This window comes from Gopherus flavomarginatus, chromosome 2 (genome assembly GCF_025201925.1).
Source record: "Gopherus flavomarginatus isolate rGopFla2 chromosome 2, rGopFla2.mat.asm, whole genome shotgun sequence".
Lineage (NCBI taxonomy): Eukaryota > Metazoa > Chordata > Testudines > Testudinidae > Gopherus > Gopherus flavomarginatus.
The window spans coordinates 156,013,453-156,037,829 of record NC_066618.1 but is presented as its reverse complement, the minus strand read 5'-3'; the positions used below and the strand labels follow the sequence as shown (position 1 = coordinate 156,037,829).

The 24,377-nt window shown below is 39.1% G+C and overlaps 1 protein-coding gene across 7 annotated transcripts in view; it reads left to right on the top strand.

The window, feature by feature from the left end:
* The first annotated feature begins 507 nt into the window (after nucleotides 1–507).
* The window catches only part of GMCL1 (germ cell-less 1, spermatogenesis associated), a 32,582-nt gene continuing 8,712 nt past the window's right edge, over nucleotides 508–24,377 (top strand). For 2 of the 7 annotated variants that reach the window (XR_007772548.1, XM_050940057.1), the window contains exons 1-10: nucleotides 509–825; nucleotides 1,485–1,655; nucleotides 6,368–6,464; nucleotides 7,536–7,633; nucleotides 8,154–8,266; nucleotides 9,092–9,157; nucleotides 10,443–10,527; nucleotides 12,487–12,577; nucleotides 13,175–13,315; nucleotides 19,655–19,724. Coding sequence is in view for 5 of the 7 variants with exons in the window: in XM_050940057.1 (XP_050796014.1) it covers nucleotides 619–825; nucleotides 1,485–1,655; nucleotides 6,368–6,464; nucleotides 7,536–7,633; nucleotides 8,154–8,266; nucleotides 9,092–9,157; nucleotides 10,443–10,527; nucleotides 12,487–12,577; nucleotides 13,175–13,315; nucleotides 19,655–19,724 (1,139 nt within the window). In the remaining 2 variants the exon portion in view is untranslated. Of the gene's footprint in view, nucleotides 826–1,484; nucleotides 1,656–5,485; nucleotides 5,634–6,367; nucleotides 6,465–7,535; nucleotides 7,634–8,153; nucleotides 8,267–9,091; nucleotides 9,158–10,442; nucleotides 10,528–12,486; nucleotides 12,578–13,174; nucleotides 13,316–19,654; nucleotides 19,725–24,377 lie in introns of those variants that run through there. The other 5 variants (XR_007772549.1, XM_050940056.1, XM_050940054.1 and 2 more) reach the window with 5 other exon arrangements.

The window sequence follows — 24,377 nt, the reverse complement described above, 5'->3', positions numbered from 1 at the left end:
AGGTTCTAAGTATGCATGGCCGCTATAAGTACTGCTGCAAAAAATCTCCAATCAAAGGCGCAGGGGCGCACCAACACCTAGAGTGGAGCACCCACAGGGACACTCATCTCGAAGAACATCAGTTACTGCACAAGGTGAGTAACCTCCTCTTATTGCAACCCCAACTGAAGCCAAGGCTGCGGCCTCTTACCACACAAATCAGCAGAGGCAATGCCTTGCAATGGGACAGCTCAAAAACAAACGCTGCACTCAGTGCGGGGCAGAGCCTTTATCCATAGGCGCAGCCAGCAAGAGAGCGGGGAAGCCTTTTGCAAAGCATGAGCCAGTCCGGTCAATGCAAGCAGCTTTGCGGCATGAGGCCCTGCTGCCGCCAAGCTCGCGCTCATCCTCCCAAGAGAACACAGCGCGCATGCGCTAATTCCCTCCTCTTCCCCCCTCCCCCGGTGGAGTTTCGTAGGTGCGTGCGCCGTAGGGAGACTTTCCTAGCGCATGCGCTGGCTGTCCTGTTCAGCGCATGCGCTGTAGCCTCGGCCTCTGTGTCGGTGACAATGGAAGCGACTGGGCGTCGCTAATTCCCCGCCCCCCCCTTTTCCTGGGGGCTCCGCTCCGGGCGGCCCCATGAGGAAGCGGCGGCCCAGCCGCCATGGGCTCGCTGAGCAGCCGGGTGCTGAGGCGGCGGGTGGCGCCCCCTCGCGGGGAGGGGGCGGACGGGGACCGGGGCAGCCGCGGAGGGAAGAGGAAGCGGGGCGGGTCCGAGGGCCCGGGCGAGAGCGACAGCGACGGGGACGGCGAGCGCGAGGAGCGGCTGCTCAACACCCCCCGCAGGTAGTGGGGGATGGGGGGCCTGGTTGGCGGGGTCTTGGGGAGGTTCTGGTTGGCGGGGGGGTCTTGGCTGAGGGGAGATGGAGGGTCTTGGCTGGGAGGGTCTTGGGGGGTCCTGGCTGCTGGGGGTCTTGTCTGGCGGGGGTGGAGGGATTTGGTGGAGTTATGGTTAGCGGTGGGGGGGTGTCTGGAGCAGGGTGGATCTGGTTTGTGTCAGGGAAGTATATTTATGGGGCCCTAAGGGCAGGGGTGGAGGGAGGGATTTGGAGGGTGACTGGGGAGGGTGGAAGGGTTGATGGAGATGAAATATGGGGAGTTGGGGGGTGTCTGAGCTGGATGGAGAGGAAACTAATTCTGGAAAAAGGGATTCTGGCCCCATGAAAATTGGCAGGATGTGTTTGAGTGCAGGGGCAGGTGTGGGCTTTGGGTCTTCTGTGAGCTCTCTTGCTCGCTCTGGGAACATCCTGATAACTACTTAGCTGTCCTAAACAAAAAGAAAGTAAACATAAGTCACGTGAGCTCTGTCCAGCAACACATGGGGGGAAATGGTCTATAACTGTCTAAAGACTAAGGCAAGAGAAGAAAATCTTGCTAGCCAACTTCTGAGGTAGTGCTGTAAACAATCAAGTGCTTGACAAATATTTTCACTTTCTTTGTGGCAGAATTCCACAGCTTGTGTATGTCTTTGGGTTGTTTTTTTTTTATCCAGGAAAAAACTAAAAAGTACATCCAAGTATATTTATCAAACTCTGTTTTTGAATGGTGAAAATAGTGATATTAAGATCTGTGCTCTGGGAGAGGAGTGGAACTTGCACAAGATATATTTGTGTCAGGTAGGTGGCTTTTTTTTTTTTTTTTTGCAGTAGAAACTCATTTTGGTAAAATTAACAAAATTCTGTAAATTTCAAGTATAGATCTGTTTTTTCTTCATCTCTCCTTCCGTCCACCCCCTCTTTCCAGTTTTTAATTTTTTTTGTTTGTTTCTATGCAAAAATATAAAGCACCCTATCTTGTGCTTCAGATGCTCTTGACAAGAGCTCAGTTCCCAATCACTGATCCAGCCCTCTCATCCTTGTGTAAACTTTTTAAAGATTTGTAGTCTTGTATGGGAGGTGTGCACGTAATTAATGAAATACTGTAATATGCCTGCTAATTCTTTCAGCTAGAAAGAACAATTAATGGCTAGTCCTCTGCAGTGATAGTAAATAACTTGCATGCATAAAACTAAGTATTATGAGTAAAAGCAAAATGTGAACATCTTTTTCCATCCCTCAACTTGGATGGACTTGCAAAGAGTCAGTAGTACATTGTTTACAGCACTGTGTGAGAAATGCATATAGGAGAGCCTTTGCTACAAAGCACAGGGCTTGTGAAGAATGCTGGACTTCAAAAAATTGTCTCTTTCCTTTCTGTACTAGTCTAAAGACCTCTGGTTTCAAAAAGATGAAGGACTTAACTGCTTTCACATTCACTATCTACTTATGCAAAGATGCTGATACTGTAGGTTTCTGTTTCTAAAGTAGAGGTTATGCTTATCACCAGTGGTCCTTCTGCTTTGAGATTGTTGGGTTTTAAGCTTTCCTTCTCAAGATCTCAAGCAGGGAAGAAGTATAATGTGCATGACAGGTCGACTGCTCTAAACCAGCCAAAATTTTTTATGTACCTTATTTATGAGTAAGGCTACATTTTTAGTAAAAGTTGCGGGCAGTAAACAAAAATGCACGGCCCTTGATGTGTCCATGACTTTTACTAAATACCCCTGACTAAAACTTGGGGGGTATGCTGTGAGTCCTAGGGGAGGGCGGCCCAGGTGCTGGGGGGAAGGGGACGCGGGTGGTGCTGCGTGTCCCGGGACCCCCACTGGTGCTGGGATGTGGGTGGCGGCAGGCTCCCTACCTTGTTCCGCACCTCCTCTGTTCAGGATAACAGCATGCTTTTAAACAACAACTTTTTTTTACAAGACTGCATAGCCCCAGATATTTATAAAACAAACATATTTAAAAGTAATAAATACAGAAGATGCAGTTCTTATTCACAGAATTTCTTACAGTGACTTAATTGTAAATGTAAAGTGCATGTCCCAAAGAGCTCACTAGTTAACTTGGATGCCAGTTTACTTAGAGTGGAGTTGTCTTTAAGTGCATGTGCATCAGCAACTAACCTGGTTCCCAGACACATACCTAGGTGGTGAGTCTGAGTAGGATTCTTCTGGCTGACAGGAGCAGATCTTTTTTGTGCTAAAGCCCCATCTCCAACTTAATTTGAAGCTCAGACTTCAGTGAACTGAAAGCAACTTCTACCTCTGGACTGAGGTACCGTTGAGCCTCGTGTTGTATTCAAACTCCAGCCCACTATTGCTTCATTCTAGAACCACCACTTATCAAATAATTCTCCCAGAGATTACTGTTGGGTTGACACCATTATACCTGATGCTTTTTTCCTTGTGCTTCTACAAAAGACAACACTTCAAGCTGTTGTTGACTGATACATTTGTATAACAGGGTAATATCCAGATCTCTGCCAAACTACATGGAGTTCTGGATAGGGTTTGATGTAATCAGATGAATGCATTTCATACGATGCACTGTTGGTGTGAACTGTGATTATGTTCTGTTCCAGTTTCTTAGATTTAAAATTGAGAACAAAAAACACATACCCAAATCTACAGCAGCTCTGATTAAAAGCTACTGCTGTTTCCGTTATTTTGTTTTCAGATTTAATTTTGAGTTTCATATTCAGAAACTATCCATGACCCATAGTGTGAACCAGTGGCTCTCAAACTTTCCAGACTACAGTACCCCTTTCAGGAGTCTGATTTTGTCCTGCATATCCCCAAGTTTCACCTCAGCTTACAAAATGAGACACAAATATACAAAAGTGTCACAGCACACTGTTCCTGAAAAATTGCTGACTTTCTCATTTTTACCGTAAATTGTAAAATAAGTCAATTGGAATATACATATTGTGTTTACATTTCAGTATATAGCGAGCAGTATAAACAAGTCATTGTCCATATGAAATTTTAGTTTGTACGGATTTCACTAGTGCATTTTATGTAACTTGTAAAACTAGGCAATTATCTAGATGGGTTGATATATCCTCCTAAAGGACATCTGTGTACCCTCCAGGGTACGTGTATCTGTGGTTGAGAACCACTGGTGTAAACATTGGGGACATGAGAAGTTCAGGAAAATAAGGTACACTTCAATGGGAATTGTACTATCAAGGGATAGTATTCATACACGTAGTGATTTGCACTGATAAGAACAGTTTATTTGCCATGGGGAAACAATAGGAGAAACCATGGCTTCTTCATGGCAAAAACTGTGAAAGACAAACTTCTAGTTTGAAGTTGTCATATGCAACATTTTAATTAGTATTAAAATGAGTCACCTTGAAATCTAGTTAGCTTTTAAAGAATTAAAAGTAATTTCATGCGCTACATCTGAAAATCTCCCTTCAAATTTTTTGTGGTAGTATTGCACAAAATCAGCAGACAAACTTTAATCAGAGGCACTGTGGCGCCTCAGTGGTTGAAATAAATTTGGACAAATATTAATTTAAGGTTCTTTTTCTTTTTATATTTGTGTGCTGTGGTGTAAACAGTTCTATAGGAGACATATTTTTGGATAAAATATATGCAAGCAGAAAGAATAAACTCACTGCAGTTCCCAGTCAGAGGTGAAAAATTTACTTAATCTTTTTCATGTACTTCCTAAAATAATCCCAAACAGAACAGTTTTTATTTTTCCCTGTGGTTCTGTTGTTTACTTTCTAGAAAGGAAGAATGGTTTTGTGGTTAAAGTATGGGCAGGAGTTAGACTTGTGTTCTAGTTTTGGCTCTGCCATATACTTCCTGTACTATGCTGGGCAAATCACTTAATCTGTCTTTATTTTTCCGATTCAGCTTTGTCATTATCTTGTAAAAGATTGTAAAATTTCTTTAAAATCTTGATCTGGCTTAATGAGAAAGCATTTAATGTTTAATTTAAAATATTCAGTTCATGTTAAATTCCAAACTTTTTTGAGAAAGTGGTGGATTTTGCACCATATTGACCGTGTCTCTTAAGTTAACAGACATCATGTAAGGGGAAATTTTGTTGAGTTGAATCTCGAATCAGCAGGGTTAAACTATTTTCTTGATATTATACAGTATATCTGTAATCTTACTATTGGTGAAGTTATCACTCCACCTTTACATATTGGACAGATTCCTTCTGTGTCTTGATGAGCATCTGTCAGCTTTAGCTCTCCTAGGTTGTGCATTAGTTTGTGAATTTTTCCCACTAGATGGCACTGAGGTACTGAATGAGAGATGCAATATATATGAATGAGAGGTGTAAATTAAGTTTTTTGGCGCTGCTTGTTAAAACATACTATTCTCCATGAAATCTAAGAGTTAGCCCAGTACATTTGTATATAGCCCATGAGTGTATTAAGCTCTCCACCAGTAGGGAACAAACAATCCAGTTTCTTGATTACAAAGCAACAGTGGTGTATTTCTTTGCTCATAAATAGAGCGTAAGGTGGGGAAATACAGATTCAGAAACTTTTGATTTTTAGATACATATACTATAATTTGCTGCCATCAGTGGAAATATTGGGTAAAACAGTGCAGAAGATATGCTATTGTACAAATAGATTTATTTTTTTAATCTCTCAGGTAAACATCACTGAGTGATAGCATCTCATAATGGGCACTTCTGCTGAGATGGAAAATCATGAATCCTAATAAAGCAGTATTTTTCACTTCATTTGGATGGAAATCTAGCAAATTCTAGTTTTATATGCCTTACACTTTGTTAAAAAAGGTATATTAACATAAATGGTGTATGTGTATGTGTTTGTATGAATTTACCTACACACAAATTTTAAGATGTATGTGTGTCCTTAGTCTGAGACCACAATCTTGTAAATCATCTGTATGTCTTGCATGCATTCTTTTTTAATTGGCTTAAAAAAAATCAATGCCTGCAGGATTTTTTGTCTACAAATAGCTAGAAGGACTTAAATTTTGAACATGAGTACATGCTGTGGATATCATGATTTATAATGGAAAGCTTTTGACAGCTTTTCTGCCTATTTAAAATTGAATTGATTGGGGGAAAATAACTTGAAAAACAAATGTCTCTACTTCCGTAAATAGAATTGAAATATGGGTCAATGTTTGTAAATATTTCCACATAATTGGAAGAAATATTGTTACACCTCTACCTTGATATAATGCTGTTCTTGGGAGCCAAAAAATCTTACTGCATTATAGGTGAAACAGCGTAATATCGAACTTGCTTTGATCTGCCAGAGTGTGCAGCCCTGCCGCCCTGGAGCACTGCTTTATCACATTATATCAGAATTCGTGTTCTATTGGGTTGTGTTATATCGAGGTAGAGGTGTAATTCTTCTTGACATGGAAATACGTCACAATTATTTCAGCTTACTTACTCTATAATTTACTTAATTTTATAGCTGAAGATGATTAACAGTTTTGCTACAGGTTTTCATTATTTGAATGAAATGATTCCTTGGTTTGTTTTTTTTTTAATAGTCTGGCTACTTTTCTAGTATGTTCAGTGGTTCTTGGAGGGAGTCTAGCATGGACATCATAGAATTGGAGATTCCTGATCAGAATATTGATATAGAAGGTAAGCAAGCACTAAATCCCTGACATCTCTGTTTGAAAAGAGGGTTTATTTTCAAATAAGTGAAAATGAGAACTGACAGATCAGTAAGTAACTGCAGTTACCGCAAGAGAAAACATGAGTTGTTTATGGCTTAGTTTAATCTTTGATCGTGACAGGAATTGTGGTGAAGGTACAGAAACTGACTGAAGTAGCTCAGTCTAAAGCAGTGATTTGAACAACATATAGCTCTTCAGAACACTGTATACAGCTCTTGTGGAGACCTAAGTGTTTGAATGAAACGCCTCTTTCTCTGTGGTATCTTGGAAAGACAGCCAGTCAAAGGAGTGCTCCCAAGTTCTCCGCTTGGGACTGATTTGAGGATATGTGTTGGAGCTGTTGGCGTCCTTTCCTGTCCTCCAAGCAGCCAGGAGTAAAGAAGAACAAGAAGAGGTCTTCTGTTGGACTTGCAGAGAGAGAGACACACACACACTATCAAATAGTTCCAAGGAACCATAACACTGCAGAGGGTGATGCCTATGAATTATAATCCCACCATGCCATCACTGTAACACATCTGGAATTACTGTGTGTGTAAGTGTTTTTTCAGCTGTTAGGATGAATACCAGTTGTTTAAACAGCAAAGTAATTAACTGTACTGTTTAGGTATTACTACTACTTTTAAAAAATATGAACAGAAGGGAACTGTTTAGAAAGTTTTCTCAAATTCTTGTGAATCAAAATATGGAACTCTCTCTCTCCTGGGTACAGGTTCTGTGTGTAGTTAGAACTACAGGGTTTATAGAAGTGATACATTTGACATAAATATTTCCTAATGGCTCAGTTGAAAATAATCACCACATTTGTGAGAGTGGGGTCTATTTCAGTAGTTATGATGCTCTGTGATCAGTCCGTTGGCTTTCTTTTGATTTTTCTTTTTCCAATTTAGCTTTTTTTCAAGATTAAAGAATTTAAAATTTTAGCAACAGCATAAATCGAAAGGAATCCATAGTATTTAAACATTGTGTACTTTAAATTACTAACTGTGAGATTATAGCTATTTTTCTTTAGATTTGACAATTTGTGCTTTTTTAGCTCTGCAGGTAGCATTTGGCTCACTCTATAGAGATGATGTTTTAATAAAGCCCAGTCGTGTTGTTGCCCTCCTAGCAGCAGCCTGCATGTTGCAGCTGGTAAGTTTTATATAGTATAGCATCTTATGGTTTATTTAAATTAAAATAAAAATTCATTGTATTGTTAAAAGGCACATTCATGAACAAATGTTAAATATGTTCACTCTTTCTCGTAATAGATTATACAAATCATTTTCAGAACAATCATTGGAAAAAGAGTGGGCTGCTTAATACTTATTTAGCACATATATCAGTGAAGCAGTTTTATGTAAACATGATAAGACTCACTTTTAGTTGAAATATAAAATTGCTTATTGAGGCTTACTTGAGGATGTAAATAGGATTAAATTACCTGTTATAACAGCATTGTGCATGTTGCTGTTAAATATTTGTAGCTATATTAGTTTCCTTACTCTGGAAGAGTTTGATCGTATTGTTCTGACACATAACTTCGAAAACTTAATGTATTTATAAATGGTCTTCACTAAATTGTCAGTAATGTCAAAAAAAATAAGGCTATGCTTTAAAAGAAAAAAAAAACAAAAAAACAAACTTTCAACATTTGTGGATTTATTCACAGGATGGTTTAATACAGCAATGTGGCGAGACTATGAAGGAAACAATTAATGTGAAAACTGTGTGTGGCTATTATAATTCAGCAGGGACCTATGGATTAGACTCTGTGAAGAAAAAGTAAGAATTAATCTTTTTCTCCAGACTGTTTTTCATATGTTAATTAAAATGTAAATTTTCTTTTAAAGACGGAACATTTTTCAAAATATAGATTTGACCAGTGAGTTATATATATGAGTTGGTCCCCTGTAATTTTTTAAGTGCATAACATGAATCGTGTGTTTTAGTTCTCTTGTTCTGCTATTTTGAAAACAGTGGGCTTCCTTTAAAAAAGTGTAGCACAGAGGATGTAAGGAATTAATTGTAAATTTGAAAAGAAGACAGGTTAACTTTGTAGAAGGAGAGTAATATTAATGTAACAAGCTTTTCTGTTCTAATTTCATTGGATATTGGTGCTGCTGGAATGTTCAACATGAAATAAATGTAAGTTCTGAACAGCAAAGGTCTTGGAAGAATTGGTGAGCAGGGTGCTCCATTCAGGTCCTTCTTTCCCAACAACAAATGGTCCCGCAACCCCTTATGTGACATGGAGCTTCTTTATTTCACCTTTTCAATTCAAGCTGCCCTCCCTCCCTTTGCTATTACAGAAGATAACCTTTGAAAAGTTTCCTGTTGGTGTCATGCTTATCTAAGTAAACCTCATACTCTGAAAATGTCTTAAACGTTTCTTTAACCCTTCCTAAAGTTTATGATCATTCAAATTAAAGTAGTATTAAAGAATAAGATGTATCAGAGTTTTTAGATCCAGGGAGTTTTGTATTCAGATCAGACATTCTTAAATAAACTAGAAGTTATGAAATCTATTTTAGAGTTTGATCAGTTGTTTAATAGTCCAACATGGATATCTGAAAATTGTGAATAATCAACTGATTGTTTTTAATCTAGGTGCCTTGAATGGCTTTTGAATAACCTGATGACTCACCAGAGTGTTGAACTCTTCAAAGAACTCAGGTACTCAGATTTCAGTTAACTTGGGTAATTGAGTGGTTAAAATAGTTACCTCAAAATACGTAGACTAAAACATGTTGCAAATGGCATATTAGAATATTGATGACCATTACAAGAAGAACTAGGCCATAAACTTTTTTTTTATGTTATGGGACACTTCCAGGGTTGACTGTATGTGTTATATAACTTAACTTTAAAATTTTCTCAGTTGATGTTTGACAAGTTTTTCTTTAGATATTCATGATTTTTACTTAACACTGTTGGTATTGCATCTATTTTCATAATTTTTAAAAATAAGCTTTGTTTGTATTTGACAGAGTGTTGTTAGTGATGATCCTTAGTCCCTCCATTGTTAAAGTTGGAATTAACTTCAAAATATAATTTATAGTTTTTGGCTGAGAGTACTTTTTTCTGAATGCCTACCTGGTGGCTAGTCACTTCCTTTCTTCTTCAACTCCTATCTAAATATTTACTTTTCTTTTCATATTACCAAGATCTTGTGCTCTGAATCAGAATATTGTGTATGTACTGGTGAACTAAGACTGAATCCTTTAATATTTTGCTTATCTGTGGTCATAGGGAAGGAACCTCCTTTCCTCTTAAATTGTTTTCCTTTTCTACACTGGGTCAAAACTGAAACTTTTCAAAAAAATTTTGCAAAAAACCCAGAAAAATCCACACCAGAATAGCTAACAGCTCAATGGTTAGGGCACTCACCTTAGTAGGGACTTGTCAAGATTAAAGTCCCTACTAAGCTTAATTTGGAGCAGGGACTTGAACATGGGTCTCCCATATGCCAGGTGAATGCCCTTCTAGTCCACTCTCTTCTTGGCCCAATGCATATTTAGTTATTTATTCAGAGTGGAACAGTTTTAATAGGAGAGATTGTAGAGACCCACTCCAGATTTGCCAACAGCCTGGTAATTAGGGAAACTCACCTCATCCAAATCAGGCAGAGCAGGGACTCCTGTATCCCAGGTGAGTGTCTTAACCACTGAGCTAATGGTAATTCTGTGTGCCCTCTATAACCAGAAATTCCATCCGAGGCTGGAAAAGCCTTCCCAGCTAAAGTTTTGTCAAAAGCAGCCCTTTTCACAAGTTTCAGTTTTGACAGCTGCATTTTTCCAATGAAAAACTGCTTTGTCAGAAAATGACCAACCAGCTATACCTTTCACTTAGCTTTGGCAAGAGTGAATTAACTTCCTTCACTCTTTCTTCTTTGATATTACTAATTACTTGATTGACTTATAGTTTTATACACATCATCTCATAGTGTTTTCTTTTCCAGCATAAACCTCATGAAACAGCTGATCAGCTCTTCTAACCTATTTGTCATGCAAGTGGAGATGGATGTGTATACTGCTCTCAAGAAGGTACTTGCAAAGGGCCCAGATTGTCCTTGGTGTAAGATTATTGAAGCCGATGAAGTTACACCAGGAATGAATTTAGGGCAATTTATTTAAAATTTTTGATACTTCAGTGTTGTAGTGTAAAGTAATATTCAGATTTTGAAATAATTGTTACTTTGACTTTTTGGTGTTAAAATATGTGTAGACAGAATTTTAAACTGTTTACCGATAATTGTACTGTGAAAATAACAGGGCAGTCGATCGCAGTTAACTTGTGTGATTAACCAAAAAAAATTAATCACGATTAATAGCAGTTTTAAATAACACTGTTAAATAATAGAATACCAATTGAAATTTATTAAATATTTTTGGATGTTTTTCAACATTTTCAAATATATTGATTTCAGTTGCAACACAGAAGACAAAGTGAACAGTGCTCACTTGATATTATTTTTTATTACAAATATTTGCACTGTAAAAATGATAAAAGATATAGTAGTTTTCAGTTCCCCTCATACAAGTACTGTAGTGCAATCTCTTTACAGTGAAAAAGCAATCTAGGAATATAGATTTTTATTTTATTGATTACATAACTGCACTGGCAAACAAAACAATGTAAAACTTTAGAGCCTACGAGTCCACTCAGTCCTACTTCTTTTTCAGCCAATCACTAAGGCCAACAGGTTTTTTTGCATTTACGGAAAGTGAGAACAGGCATTCGCATGGCACTTTTGTAGCCAGCAGGGCAAGGTATTTACGTGCCAGATATGCTAAACATTCGTATGCCCTTCATGCTTCAATCACCATTCCAGAGGACATGCTTCCATGCAGATGTGACTGAATTCCATGGGGAAGTATTGTATGTCTCCTGCTTTTACCCATTTTCTGCCATATATTTTATGTTATAGCAGTCTTGGATGATGACCCAGCATATGTTTTTCTTTTTAAGAACACTTTCACAGCAGATTTGACAAAACGCCAAGAAGGTCCAAATGTGAGATTTCTAAAAATAGCTACAGCACTCAACCCAAGGTTTAAAAATCTGAAATGCCTTCCAAAATCTGAGAAGGATGAGGTGTGGGGAGCGTGCTTTGAGAAGTCTTAAAAATAACACTACAGAAACTGAACCACTAAAAAAGAAAATAAACCTTCTGCTGGTGGCACCTGACTCAAATGATGAAAATGAACATGCGTTGGTCAGCACTGCTTTGGATCATTATCGAGCAGAATTTGTCATCAGCATGGACACGTCCTCTGGAATGGTGGTTGAAGCATGAAGGGACATACGCATGTTTAGCACATCTGGCAAGTAAATACCTTGTGACACCGGCTACAACAGTGCCATCAGAACACCTGTTCTCACTTTCAGGTGATATTGTAAGCAAGAAGTGGGCGGGCAGCATTATCTCCTTCAAATGTAAACAAATTTGTTTGTGCGAGTGGTTGGCCAAACAAGAAATTAGACTGAGTGGACTTGTAGGCTTTAAAGTTCTACAATTTGTTTTATTTGCGAACGCAGTCATTTTTTGTACATAATTCTACATTTCTAAGTTCAACTTTCAGTATAATGAGATTGCACAACAGCACTTATATTAGGTGAACTGAAAAATACTCTCATTTTTTATAATGTAAGTATTTGTAATAAAAAAAATAAAGTGAGCACTGTACACTTTGTATTCTGTGTTGTAATCAAAATCAATATATGAAAATGGTATTCTATTGTTTAACAATGCAATTAATTTTACGATGAATTTTTTAAATCGCTTGACAGCCCTAGAAAATACCCTTTTAATCATAAATATATTTAAGTATGCCAGTGTTACGATGATTACAAAATTAATTTCTAATAATTAGAAGTTGAATTAATTACTTGTGTTTATCAGGAGCTTCATAGTGGCTGTAACATTAAATTGATTAGTCTTGGGTGATTACATAATATTTTATGAATCTAAAATAAGCTTATAAAAATTTGTTTTTGTTTAGTGGATGTTCCTTCAGCTAGTGCCTTCATGGAATGGACCACTAAAACAACTTTTAGCTGAAGCTGATGCCTGGTTTTCCAAGCGTAGAAAAGGTAAGCCTATTTGTATAGATGTAGTGTTTGTGAAAAAGGTGCTGGATTTAGAACTTCGGTGCTCAGTACATACAGCAGCAAATACAGTGCAGTTGTCTGTCAGCTCCCTCCAAAAACACTGCCGTTGTCTGTCAGCTCCCTCCAAAAACACTGCCCCATGTATACCAAAGAGATGCGTTAATTTACTTCACCTCACCTCCTATTCTCATTATACTGTTAAGGAGTCTTCCCTTGAACTATTTTGGCCATGCATGTTGAATCTAAATCATTTCAGGGTACACTATTTTTGTTATTGACTTGTCTAGTGAAGTCTTTGATCTTCTGAAAATTCTGGCCAAACTCTTTTGGATTTCAATGGATAAAAACAATTTGGTCTAATAGTTTTGCCTTTACAATTATTTGAATGTTGTTAACTACCTTGGAATTGAGAAATCAATTCTGTTTCACACTGATAATTTTGCTTGCAAAATGTAATTGGCCTTTTTCTATTTGGAGAGCTTAAGACCTTCTGTTAAATGTGTACATATTTTAGAAGACAATCAAAATGAGAAAGTTCTAGGAAACCTGTAATGGTGCATGTCTCGTGTAATATTGCAGATTTTGAGGATGACATTGCATTCTTAGAATCTGAACAAGGAAGAGCATTCTTAACAGTATTCAAACACTTGAGATTGCAATACATCATCAGTGATTTGGCATCAGCAAGCATTATTGAGCGAGATTCTCTAGTACCTTCAGGTAAGAAAATACTTTGATTGGACATTTTGTGTGTATTCTGATTAGTAGCTGGAACAAATTGTGAATGAAACTTTTGGGCTTTTACCCTTGTTCCCATCCATCTGTTTTTTTTAATTCACTTACATACGTTTCTAAAATATTCATTGGGCTGTCAGTTATGTCAGCATGGTCAGCAGAGCTGTAAAACTGCATGGTATGTCTGAGTTATTGGAGTAATGTAAATATTGATGATAAAACACAAAATAGAATGTAAATATTGATTGTAGTATACTCCATGAGAGCCATCTATTTCCTAAAAAGAGAACTAGCTAAAGCATTAAATTGAAAATTAGTGATGTAATAGGTGGAGTTTGTATGTAGATTAGTGTTTGAAACTGAAGGATTTGCAACAGCTTGCCTTCTGAGATGCTAGAGAACAAAGTGACATGTGTTACTTTACCGATAGATAAAGTTTTTGGAGAGAGGAGAGCCCTTGTGTTGTCTTCAGCAAGGCCATTGGCAGTCTATTGTTCAGTTATTCTGTTTGCATTTTGCAGTGTGTAAAATGTGCCCAATCTCTCTTGATTTGGGATGCACATGTGAGTATTATTAAGAGAGAATAATCAATGTTGATGAAAGAAAATGAGGTTGAACCAAGAATTAAAATGTTAAAATGAATTGCATTGTAAATAGACTCCATCCTCACTCTGTTGGCACAATCCTGAGTAAGCAAATGGTCTTTGCTTCTTGCTCTGAAGCTTAACAAATTTGGGCACTGCCAGATGAACAGAAGTATTAATTCTCAAAGTTGGGGGCCTAAACTGAAAATGCGCTGCCACCAGGCATTCAAATCTTCCAGTAGGTGGAGCACTTGGCTCTCTAACTTCAGTTCCACTTCCCTTTTCGTTTCACTGCTAAGTTAATTGAGCGTGCCTGTTACAAAAGTTGCCTTGATTTTCCTCTTCTCCAGTTCTGTATTGGATCCTCTCGGATCTGGTTTCCACCACCTTTACTCCACTTAAACTGTTTTTACAAAGCTTTCTCATGATCTCCAGGTCTCTACTTTATCTTCACTGACATCTGAGAATATGACAGTGTCTAAATCTTCTCAAATCTTACCACCCTAGGTTTTTATGATACTGTCCTTTCTGGTTCACATGCTACCTCATTCTGTCCCTTCCATGTCTCCTTTGGCATGGCCTCCCTTGTCTATGGGGTTGCATGTTGCTCTGTCCTTGAATCTCTCTTCTTTTTGTTACTTACTTTCTTTGGGTGACCTCCTGTACTTTCACAGCTTCATTTACGATGTCTGTGGTGATACACATATTCATCCCTGCCCACCCAATTCTGCATCTCAGCCTCTCTGATGTCTCCTCCTGGATGTTACAGAAAAGTTAGACTTAAGTAGTTCAGTTTTAGCTTTTTTATCTTTCCTCTTAAACCCTCTTTATACTCTCCATCATGACATGACATTCATCCCTCTTGTCACTCATCCCTATATACTAAGTGTCACCTTTCATTCCTGCCTCCTCGTCACCCAGGTGTTCAAGCCATGTCCAAACCTTGCTATGTCTTCCTCCAAAACATCTTCAGGATCTAATGTTTTTTCCTATCCCCACAACTAAAATGCTCTTTCATGTTCTCGTGTCCCATCCTGATTGCTGTAATCTCACTAACATCCATGCTCAGCCCCATCCTCTGCATAGAAAAATGAAGCTTCCAGCATCATCTAGCCAATCAATTTGACCAAGTAATTTGCTCCTTTTTTAATCCTTTCCTTGACTTCATCGCCCGCACTGCATCAGGTTGAAACAATGAACTTGGCCCTACTTTTTTGGCACCAACTGTGTTGCCCTGTCCTTTTTACCTTGTTAGTGGTGTCAGCTTCTTCAGTCATCTCCTAATCTTTGACTCCACACCCTGAACACAGAACAAACATCTTGAGCAGGATCGTTCCTGAAAACGTGGTGGTTCTGTGACACCTACAAGAAACTAAAAGGCTGATTGTGGCTAGATTTTGGGAACTTAGGAGTACCCCTCTAAAAAAACATTGTTATAAATCTGATCAGTTACCCTGGTAACCACTTCACTTAAATCTTGTACTATCTTCCCTTACTGCTTGTTATAAAAACAGTCTCCAGTTTGTTTCATCTTTATCATGCCAGCGCAACCTGAGAACTGAATGTTTATCTGAATAGTCAGAAGGTGAAGCATGAAGTAGAACCGATCTGTCTAGGTGTGACCTTAGACCGCACACTTAGTTACCATGCCCACCTGAAGAAGACAGCAGCTAGAGTTATGACATGTAACAATCTTTTTAGCAAACTGGCAGGTTGGTCATGGGGTGCTTGTGCTCCAACTTTGCGGACGTCAGCTCTTGCCACCTCTTATTCAGTGGCGGAGTATTGCGCACTGGTTTGGAGTCAATCGTCACACACCAATCTGGTGGATATGCAGTTACATGCCGCCATGGGTATCATCTGAGGCACCCTGCATCCGACTCCACTCCCATGGCTTCCAGTTCTGAGCAATATTGCTCCTCGTATCAGACGAGAGGTTGCCACTAGCAAGTTACTGGAGAAAGTATGCGCCAACTCAAGGCTGCTGGTGCACAATGACCTTTTTAAGCCACCAGCTGCACATTTGCTCTCATGTCGTCCATTACAGTCTCATCCGCCAGGATGTTAGGGCGGAAACCCTGTGTTATAATCCCCAACCAGTCCCTCATCGCTGACCCCACAATATCCCCGCCTGCTTTTGACCTGCCCCATCACCAGTGGTCCCTGTTGAACAGGTTATGCAGTTGCAGTGCAACACAGACAATGGTACACATTATCGATGAATTCCTGCTGACTAGGTTCAGGGTGCCCTAGAGGAACTGCATCACGCCACCGAAGATGCCATCACTTAGCAAGACGACTGCACACGCTAAATAAATAAATACTGCTTGTTTATTTGTTTCAAATTTATTTGAAAGAACTTTTAGAACCCTTGCTCCCTTAATGACCCTCCTCTTCTCTCCATTTCTTTGTCAGGGTTAGTACAGAGGAAGTTGGAGAAATCCAGTTATGCTATGGTCCTATAAGTCAGCCCAGATAGTAATATATTTTCCTAACAGGCGGTGGAGCCAGGAAATTAAAGATTGCTTTGATATCAGGCCCCTTTATATGGTCTTGTTCTCGCTGAGCAGTTCAGTTAAGTTTTGTGCCCTTCTGGTGGAACAGTTCTTCTGGCTTGATAGGATTTTATTCATCTTTGGTTTGCTCATTTCTTACCTCTTTGTCAAAACTGATACATTTATGCAGAACAATATTTAACTCGAGTTGGAGAGATGCTGTATGTTAACTTTATGCCAAGACTGACCTTAGCTATATAGTGCTGTATTTTATTGTTGTTTGTGAATCTTAGTATTTTTGCTTTTAATTTTTTAATCTTCTTTTCACAACACACCAAATTATAAATGTAGACTTGAAGGAATCTTGATTCCTGGATTTATAATACATAGTGATGATCCTTTTACTTTTTTTATTTGCAAAAATTTAAAATTAACTTCATTTAAAATCTTTTATTTTAATGAGATCTATTTCAGATACTGTAACAGAATTCCAGCAATTGGATCTGAGTAAAGTAAACTGTCATAAGTACATGAACAAGATGTCAGCAAAAAATAGTGGTGCTCAACCATTGACCACACCAGTCCACATTACTATTTCTTATCTATCATGAAGTAAGATATCTGTACTAGAAAAACCTTTTCAGCATTTTCTTGTTCATTCTAGAAAAGGGGTGGTCTGAATACAGAACTAGAAGTAACTTCTATGTATCTCTTGTGCAACAAGAAGGAAATCTGTTTCCTGAAGTCACTACAAGATATGCAGCTCATGGGGTGGTTTTTTGACATACTGTGTGTTTTTGATCTTGTCACTGAGAACAAAACAGAAAGAAAACAGTATGTGTAAGATGATTATCCTGGTTTCATTTATTAGTCTGGTAAGAAAGATGGTCGGCAAATGATTAATCCTGAGGTTTTGTCATGCAGGATGTCAAACGGATGACAACTTCTAGCATAAGCTGTTCTTGACTTGACTAACATCACTTGACTGAATAGTTCCTAAATTGTGGCCAGCAATTGGTGAAGCTTATGTATGAATGTGTATATGACTGCTGATGGGAGGGGAATTAGTCTTTGAGAGAACTTCTAAGGATATGGTCCACAGTGACAATAAGTGTGAATCCTTTACTCTCTAGTTTCATTACGTGAAAACAATTGTTTTATGTGAAGTCTATTTCAAAAAAACAAATGAAGAAAGTTTTTTTTCTTAACCATGTTACAAGTCTATATATTTTATCTTAAAAGCTGAATGAAGATATATTTGTGGACTTCAACATTTATTATATTTGTAAGCCATTAATACTCTTTACTCGACAACTATCTGGCTAGGTTGCTTTTCTCATTTTGAGAAGAAGTTTGATAAATAGAGGTGATATGCTTTTGAACAACTTCAGTGATCGGATGTCATCACTAAATTTTGAAATTATTGTATGGTACCTGAGGAGTACTTTTCCGAGTTCAGAAAATATATTTTGTAATGTAAATCTTTTTAGATCCAGATAAAATTATGTTTAATGTAAACAATCTTTTGTTGAGTGGTTGAAAGATATGCTACAAATTATGTTTTGTGTGCTTCAAGTGTCCGGGCACAATAAGAGGAAAAGGCAGTGATGCATTTGCCAGTCAGGTTTTAGAATAAAATCTTATCTTTGCTGTAATCCAAATGCAAGTCTGTTTTGACCATCTTGCTATTGTAGTTTGTCTGGTAACTTTGCTCAAGAATTGCAGAACGATATTTTTAACATAAAAGGTTCCCCTAGTTAATGCTAATCAAGTCATTAAAATATAAAAATGAATAAAATATTTAAAAGCAAATCCTCGTTTCCAAATTACCCTTAACACCAAATTGCCATTTTTCCACCTCCTCTCTTTCTCCAGAACTCTTCCAGAGATTTTCTTCATTTTAATTGTGGTTTCTCTGAAATCCTTTTTATAGCTTTCAGTTTCAATTGATTATTTTTATTCTTTTTGGGTCCAGGCTTGCTCCCTTTTGAAGACTGAGTTTTATCATTAAAGGTAGTAAAGTCAGTATCGGTCCCTTATCAGTCTTAAATCCTTTGTGTCTAAATTGTGGGGATCCTGAGTGCTTTCTTCATTCTTCCCTTCCTTTTGCCACCTTTGTTTACTCCCTATTTAAATCATTGAATTGTCCCCCCAATTCCCCTTAAACTTTCTTTACCTTATACTTGACTTCACCTACCTGCCTCTTTGCCCCTTCTCTCATTTCTTCACAGTGGAACGTGTTCCGCTCTATATTGAACTTCGTTCCTGTCTTCTAGGCCATTGAGCTTGTAACCAGCTCTTTAATGTTTGCCTTAGAACTGTCCTGTTGTTGTTCCTGTAAAACTGATAGCTGTAAAACCTTCCTATTACTCTTACAACTAAACCCCACATATCAGTTTTCTCTAATTTTCTCAGTAGTTGCATCCTTGGTCCTGTGGTTAGGTCATTGGCTTAGGGTGTGGGAAATCTAGGTTCAATTCCCTGTTCAGCCATGGACTTGTTGTGTTATCTTGGGCAAGTCACTTAGCCTCTCTGTGCCTCAGTTCCCTATCTGTAAAATGGGGATGTCACGCTTTCCTACCACACAGGGGTGTTGTGAAGATAAATACATTGAACATTGTGAAGCACTGTGTACAGATGAAAAGCATTGTAAAAGAAATAGGCATTGCCCTTCCATTTCCTTTTGAGTGTAGATATATTTGAATCTTCACTGCTCCTTGCATTTCAGTTTTATATTCATATCGGAATGTTATGCAATCAAAAAATCTTTCACTTGAGACTGAGACAGCGATTCCTGCTGTGTAGGAGGTTGCCTCAGTACTACTGTACCGCTACGTATCATTTTGTGATTGCATATGCTATATACCAGTAAGCTATAATTTAACTGCATTCTAACCCCTTTGTTAGAGAAGAGGGGGAGAAATCTGTTTAGTCATTTAGTTATTTCAGAGGGAATGGTGCTGATTTGATAACAAAAAATGCATGTAGTGTTATAAGTTACTTTGTTGTTTTGAGCAGGGTTATTTTATCGGTACTTGCAACTTAAAATAGATCAGATAAGTCTTTAAAGATGGGAATACCAGTGAAATATCAATTGACTGGATGTGAATTGGCTATTTAATTAATGAATAAAAATCTTTTTCATCTCAGTATAATTTTATTTCCTTTTTTTAAATGTTACATAAATACCGCCTTTCCCATCTCCCAAGAAATCCCCACATTTATTTATATTTTTTTAATTTTAGAATGGCTGTCTTCTGTTTACAAACTGCAGTGGTTTGCCATGCTCAGAGCAGAACAAGACAATGATATTGGGTAGGTATATTACAGGTTTTCTTTGATTTCTTACTTTGAATAGAATCTGTCTCTAATATAGACTCTGATATGCATAAATGTTTAGAGTTTACATCAAAATGAGAAAATTAGGCCTAAAACAGCTAGCATTTTAAACTTCAATTACATCCAATTCTTTGTAGAGCAATCTTTTTCATTCACTTTCATCTGGTCAGTTTCTGGCCATCTGCAAAATAGAACTGTAAGAACTTGTTTTCTATGATATGACTTTAGAGGTGGACGTTATTTTCCAGGTTTTTTTTATACTGGTCAGTATTTGTCACCACTAGTATTGCATATGTGCTTTGAGGATTTGAAATAGTGATTTAGTAATTAATTTTGGAAATGGATTAAGAAAAAAATGAATAATATGCAGAAGCTAAATTTATCCTTCTGGTTTATTTTCCCCCTTTCATGTGGCTGGATGGACAAGGGAAGGTGTATAGGCTAAACAAGTTTGTAGAACTATTTTGTATTAGGTAAATAATGGATGGATAACTCTCAACCTTCAAGTGTGTATAATAAGAAGCATTTTTTCTGTCTACGGTCGTGACTACAGTCCTTCCTTTGTATTCTATCCCAATTTTTCTTATTTTCAAAAATAAATATTTAGGTTCTTATTTAGAAAATAGTATGTTGCTTCCATGCAAGTCACTAGTGGTAGCTGTTTTAGTTGGGAATCTTAAAGAGCTTGCGTACCATAGAAGCCAGATATATCTTTTCTCTGAATTGGCTTCTAAGTTATTTGTTTTGTGATAGTGCCATCACTTACTGGAGTTTTGAACTGTGTCCCTAGCCTTTTCCTCTGCAGTCTCTTCCTTAGCCATATTATAATGCTATTTGCAATGGTGTAGTTTGTTTACCTGTCCCCATTTGCATTACAGACACAGTTTTATGTTGACTCCCCAGGGATAATACATTTTATTCAGATGCTTTCAGTTACATGGAGTTGATGCCCCTTCCACCTCAAAAATAAATTGGTTAATCCAGGATTTAGTCTGAGTGATCAAAGTGTCCTTGTTCTGGCTAACCATCTAACAAAGGCCTGGTCTACACTACGCGTTTAAACCAATTTTAGCAGCGTTAAACCGATTTAACGCTGCACCCGTCCACACAATGAGGCCCTTTATATCGATATAAAGGGCTCTTTAAACCGGTTTCTGTACTCCTCCCCGACGAGAGGAGTAGCACCAAAATCGGTATTACCATATCGGATTAGGGTTAATGTGGCCACAAATCGGTATTGGCCTCCGGGCGGTATCCCACAATGCACCATTGTGACCGTTCTGGACAGCAATCCGAACTCAAATGCACTGGCCAGGTAGACAGGAAAAGCCCCGCTAACTTTTGAATTTCATTTCCTGTTTGCCCAGCATGGAGCTCTGATCAGCACGGGTGGTGATGCAGTCCCAAATCCAAAAAGAGCTCCAACATGGACCGTATGGGAGATACTGGATCTGATCGCTGTATAGGGAGACAAATCTGTTCTATCACAGCTCCGTTACAGAAGACGAAATGAGAAAGCATTTGAAAAAATCTCCAGGCTATGATACAGAGTCCACAGCAGAGTGCTGTGTGACAAGCGTAACAGAAAGCCAAAGAATCAAATGGATGCTCATGGAAGGAGGGAGAGGGTACTGAGGACTCCAGCTATCCCAGAGTCCCTGCAGTCTCCGAAAAGCATTTTGCATTCTTGGCTGAGCTCCCAATGCCTGTAGGGTCAAACACATTGTCCGGGGTGTTTCAGGGTATATGTCGTCAATTTACCACCCCTCTCCCCCCCGTGAAAGAAAAGGGAAAAAAATCTTTTCTTGACTTTTTTCAGTGTCACCCTGTGTCTACTGCATGCTGCTGGTAGATGTGGTGCTGCGGCACTGAATAGCAGCATCCTCTCCCCTCCCCTCCCCGGTGGCAGACGGTACCGTACAAAAGGACTGATAGCTGTCCTCCTCATCCTGTGAGTGCTCCTGGCTGGCCTCAGGTGAGGTCGGCTGGGGCGCCTGGGTGAAAATAGGAATGACTCCCGGTCATTCCCGTTAGATGGTACAGAACAGCTGGTAACGGTCTTCATCATAGCATCCCCCCCGCCCCCTCCCCCCATGTCTAAAGAAAAGATTCTGTACTGCCTGGACTATCATAGCAGCTGGAGGCTGCCTTCCCCTCATTTTATCTCACTAAAAAGTCAGTGTTTCTTATTCCTGCATTCTTTATTACTTCATCACACAAATAGGGGGACACTGCCACGGTAGCCAAGGAAGGTTAGGGGAGGAGAGAAGCAACGGGTGGGGTTGTTGCAGGGGCACCCCCTAGAATGGCATGCAGCTAATAATTTCTGTGGGATCTGACACGGAGCGGCTGTGCTCTCTGGTTCTCTGATACACTGGTTCTCTAGTACACTTGCCCTTTATTCTAGGCAGGACTGACTCTAGTTTTAGAAAAACCATAAAGGAGGGATTGACTCGGGAAGTCATTCCCATTTTTGTCTTTGCGCCCCCGGCCGACCTCAGCGAAGGCCAGCCAGGAGCACCCATGACCACAGCAGACAGTACTGAACGACTGGTAACCATCTCTGCTACCTTGCAATGGCAAATCAATGCTGCTGTGTAGCACTGCTGTACCGTCTCTGTCAGCGGCATCCAGTACACATACGGTGACAGTGACAAAAGGCAAAACGGGCTCCATGGTTGCCATGCTATGGCTTCTGCCAGGGCAATCCAGGGAAAAAGGGTGCGAAATGATTGTCTGCTGTTGCTTTCATGGAGGAAGGAATGAGTGACGATATTACCCAGAATCACCCGCGACACTGTTTTTGCACCATCATGCATTGGGATCTTAACCCAGAATTCCAATGGGCGGGGGAGACTGTGGAAGCTATGGGATAGCTACGGGATAGCTACCCAGAGTGCAACGCTCCAGAAATCAACGCTAACCTCGGTACATAGACGCGCACCGCCGAATTATTGTGCTTTGTGTGGCCGCGTGCACTCGACTTTATACAATCTGTTTTACAAAACCGGTTTATGTAAAATCGGAATAATCCTGTAGTGTAGACATACCCAAAATGGTAATTACTTTACTTTTCCTTGTAGTTCAGAGTGGGAGAGGTTTTTTGATAAGGAGTACATTTATCAGAATAACGGCTATAAAATTGCTTGTTTTAGCATAACACTGATCAATAGAAACTAATAAGTGTTAATGTGCTGTCCTTTGTTATAACTGCCACTGGAACAATCATTTCAGTATCTGAGTGTATTATATGGTAATGTTCACTGATGTCTAGGGTTTGGAGTTATAGGACTGGAGGCCAGGATAATTGTGTTCTATTCCTTTTATTCACTGACCTGCTGTCTGACCTTGAACAGGTCACTTCATTTCTTTATAGATATGGAAACTGAGGCAAAATAGGGGGAGAAGGGAGAGAGTAATGATGCTTTGTAGCCTGTTCAGTAATAGAGGGCTTTGTAAGACTTGGTATTTATAGAGATAACTAACGCTGTTTCAGTTTTGTGGCCTGCCTTTTATCTCCCTTTTACTTTGGTTTTCTTGCATCAGTTCTGCCAACCCAGCATCTGTCATTTTAGAAAATATGCTGTCATAAACAGATAAGTAAGAGTTAATAGAACAGAAGTACTTCATATCTCTTTTGCCTGTAAAGGGTAACAACATCAGTGAGCCTGGCTGTCACCTGACCAGAGGACCAATCAGGGGACAGGATACTTTCAAATCTTGAGGGAGGGAAGATTTTGTGTGTGCTGTTAGAATTTGGTGGTTGTTCTCTTTGGGTTCTGAGAGGGACCAGATGTGCAATCAGGTTTCTCTCCAATCTCTCCGATACAGGCTTTTATAAATTCAGAATAGTGAGTACTAGGTAGATAAGGCAAGTTAGGCTTATGTTTGTTTTCTTTATTTGCAAATGTGTATTTGGCTGGAAGGAGTTCAAATTTGTACTTTGCTGAATGGATTTTAATTTGTACTTGTATACTTAGGCTGGGAGGGTATTCCCAGTGTCTATAGCTGAAAGACCCTGTAACATATTCCATCCTAAATTTACAAAGATATTTTTTACTGTTTTTTCTTTCTTTAATTAAAAGCTTGTCTTGTTTAAGAACCTGATTGTTTCTTTCTGGTGAGACCCCAGGGGACTGGGTCTGGATCCACCAGGGAATTGGTGGGGAGAAAGGAGGAAAGGGGGAGAGAGAGGTTAATTTCTCTCGGTGTTAGGATTGCTTTCTCTCTCAGGGAGAGTCTGGGAGGGGGAGAAAGAAGGAGGGGGGAAGGTGGATTTTCCTCTCTGTTTTAAGATTCAAGGAGTTTGAATCACAGCGATCTTCCAGGGTAAACCAGGGAGGGGAAGCCTGGGAGAGGCAACGGTGAGGGAAAGGGTTTACTTTCCTTGTGTTAAGATCCAGAGGGTCTGGGTCTTGGGGTTCCCCTGGTGCAAGGTCTTGGGGTGACCAGAGTATACCAGGCACTGGAATTCCTGGTTGGTGGCAGCGCTACAGGTTCTAAGCTGGCAATTAAGCTTAGAGGAATTCATGCTGGTACCCCATCTTTTGGACGCTAAGGTTCAGAGTTGGGAATTATACCATGACATATGCGCATGTACTAGCTAGGCTAGGGTATGCTTGTGTTCGT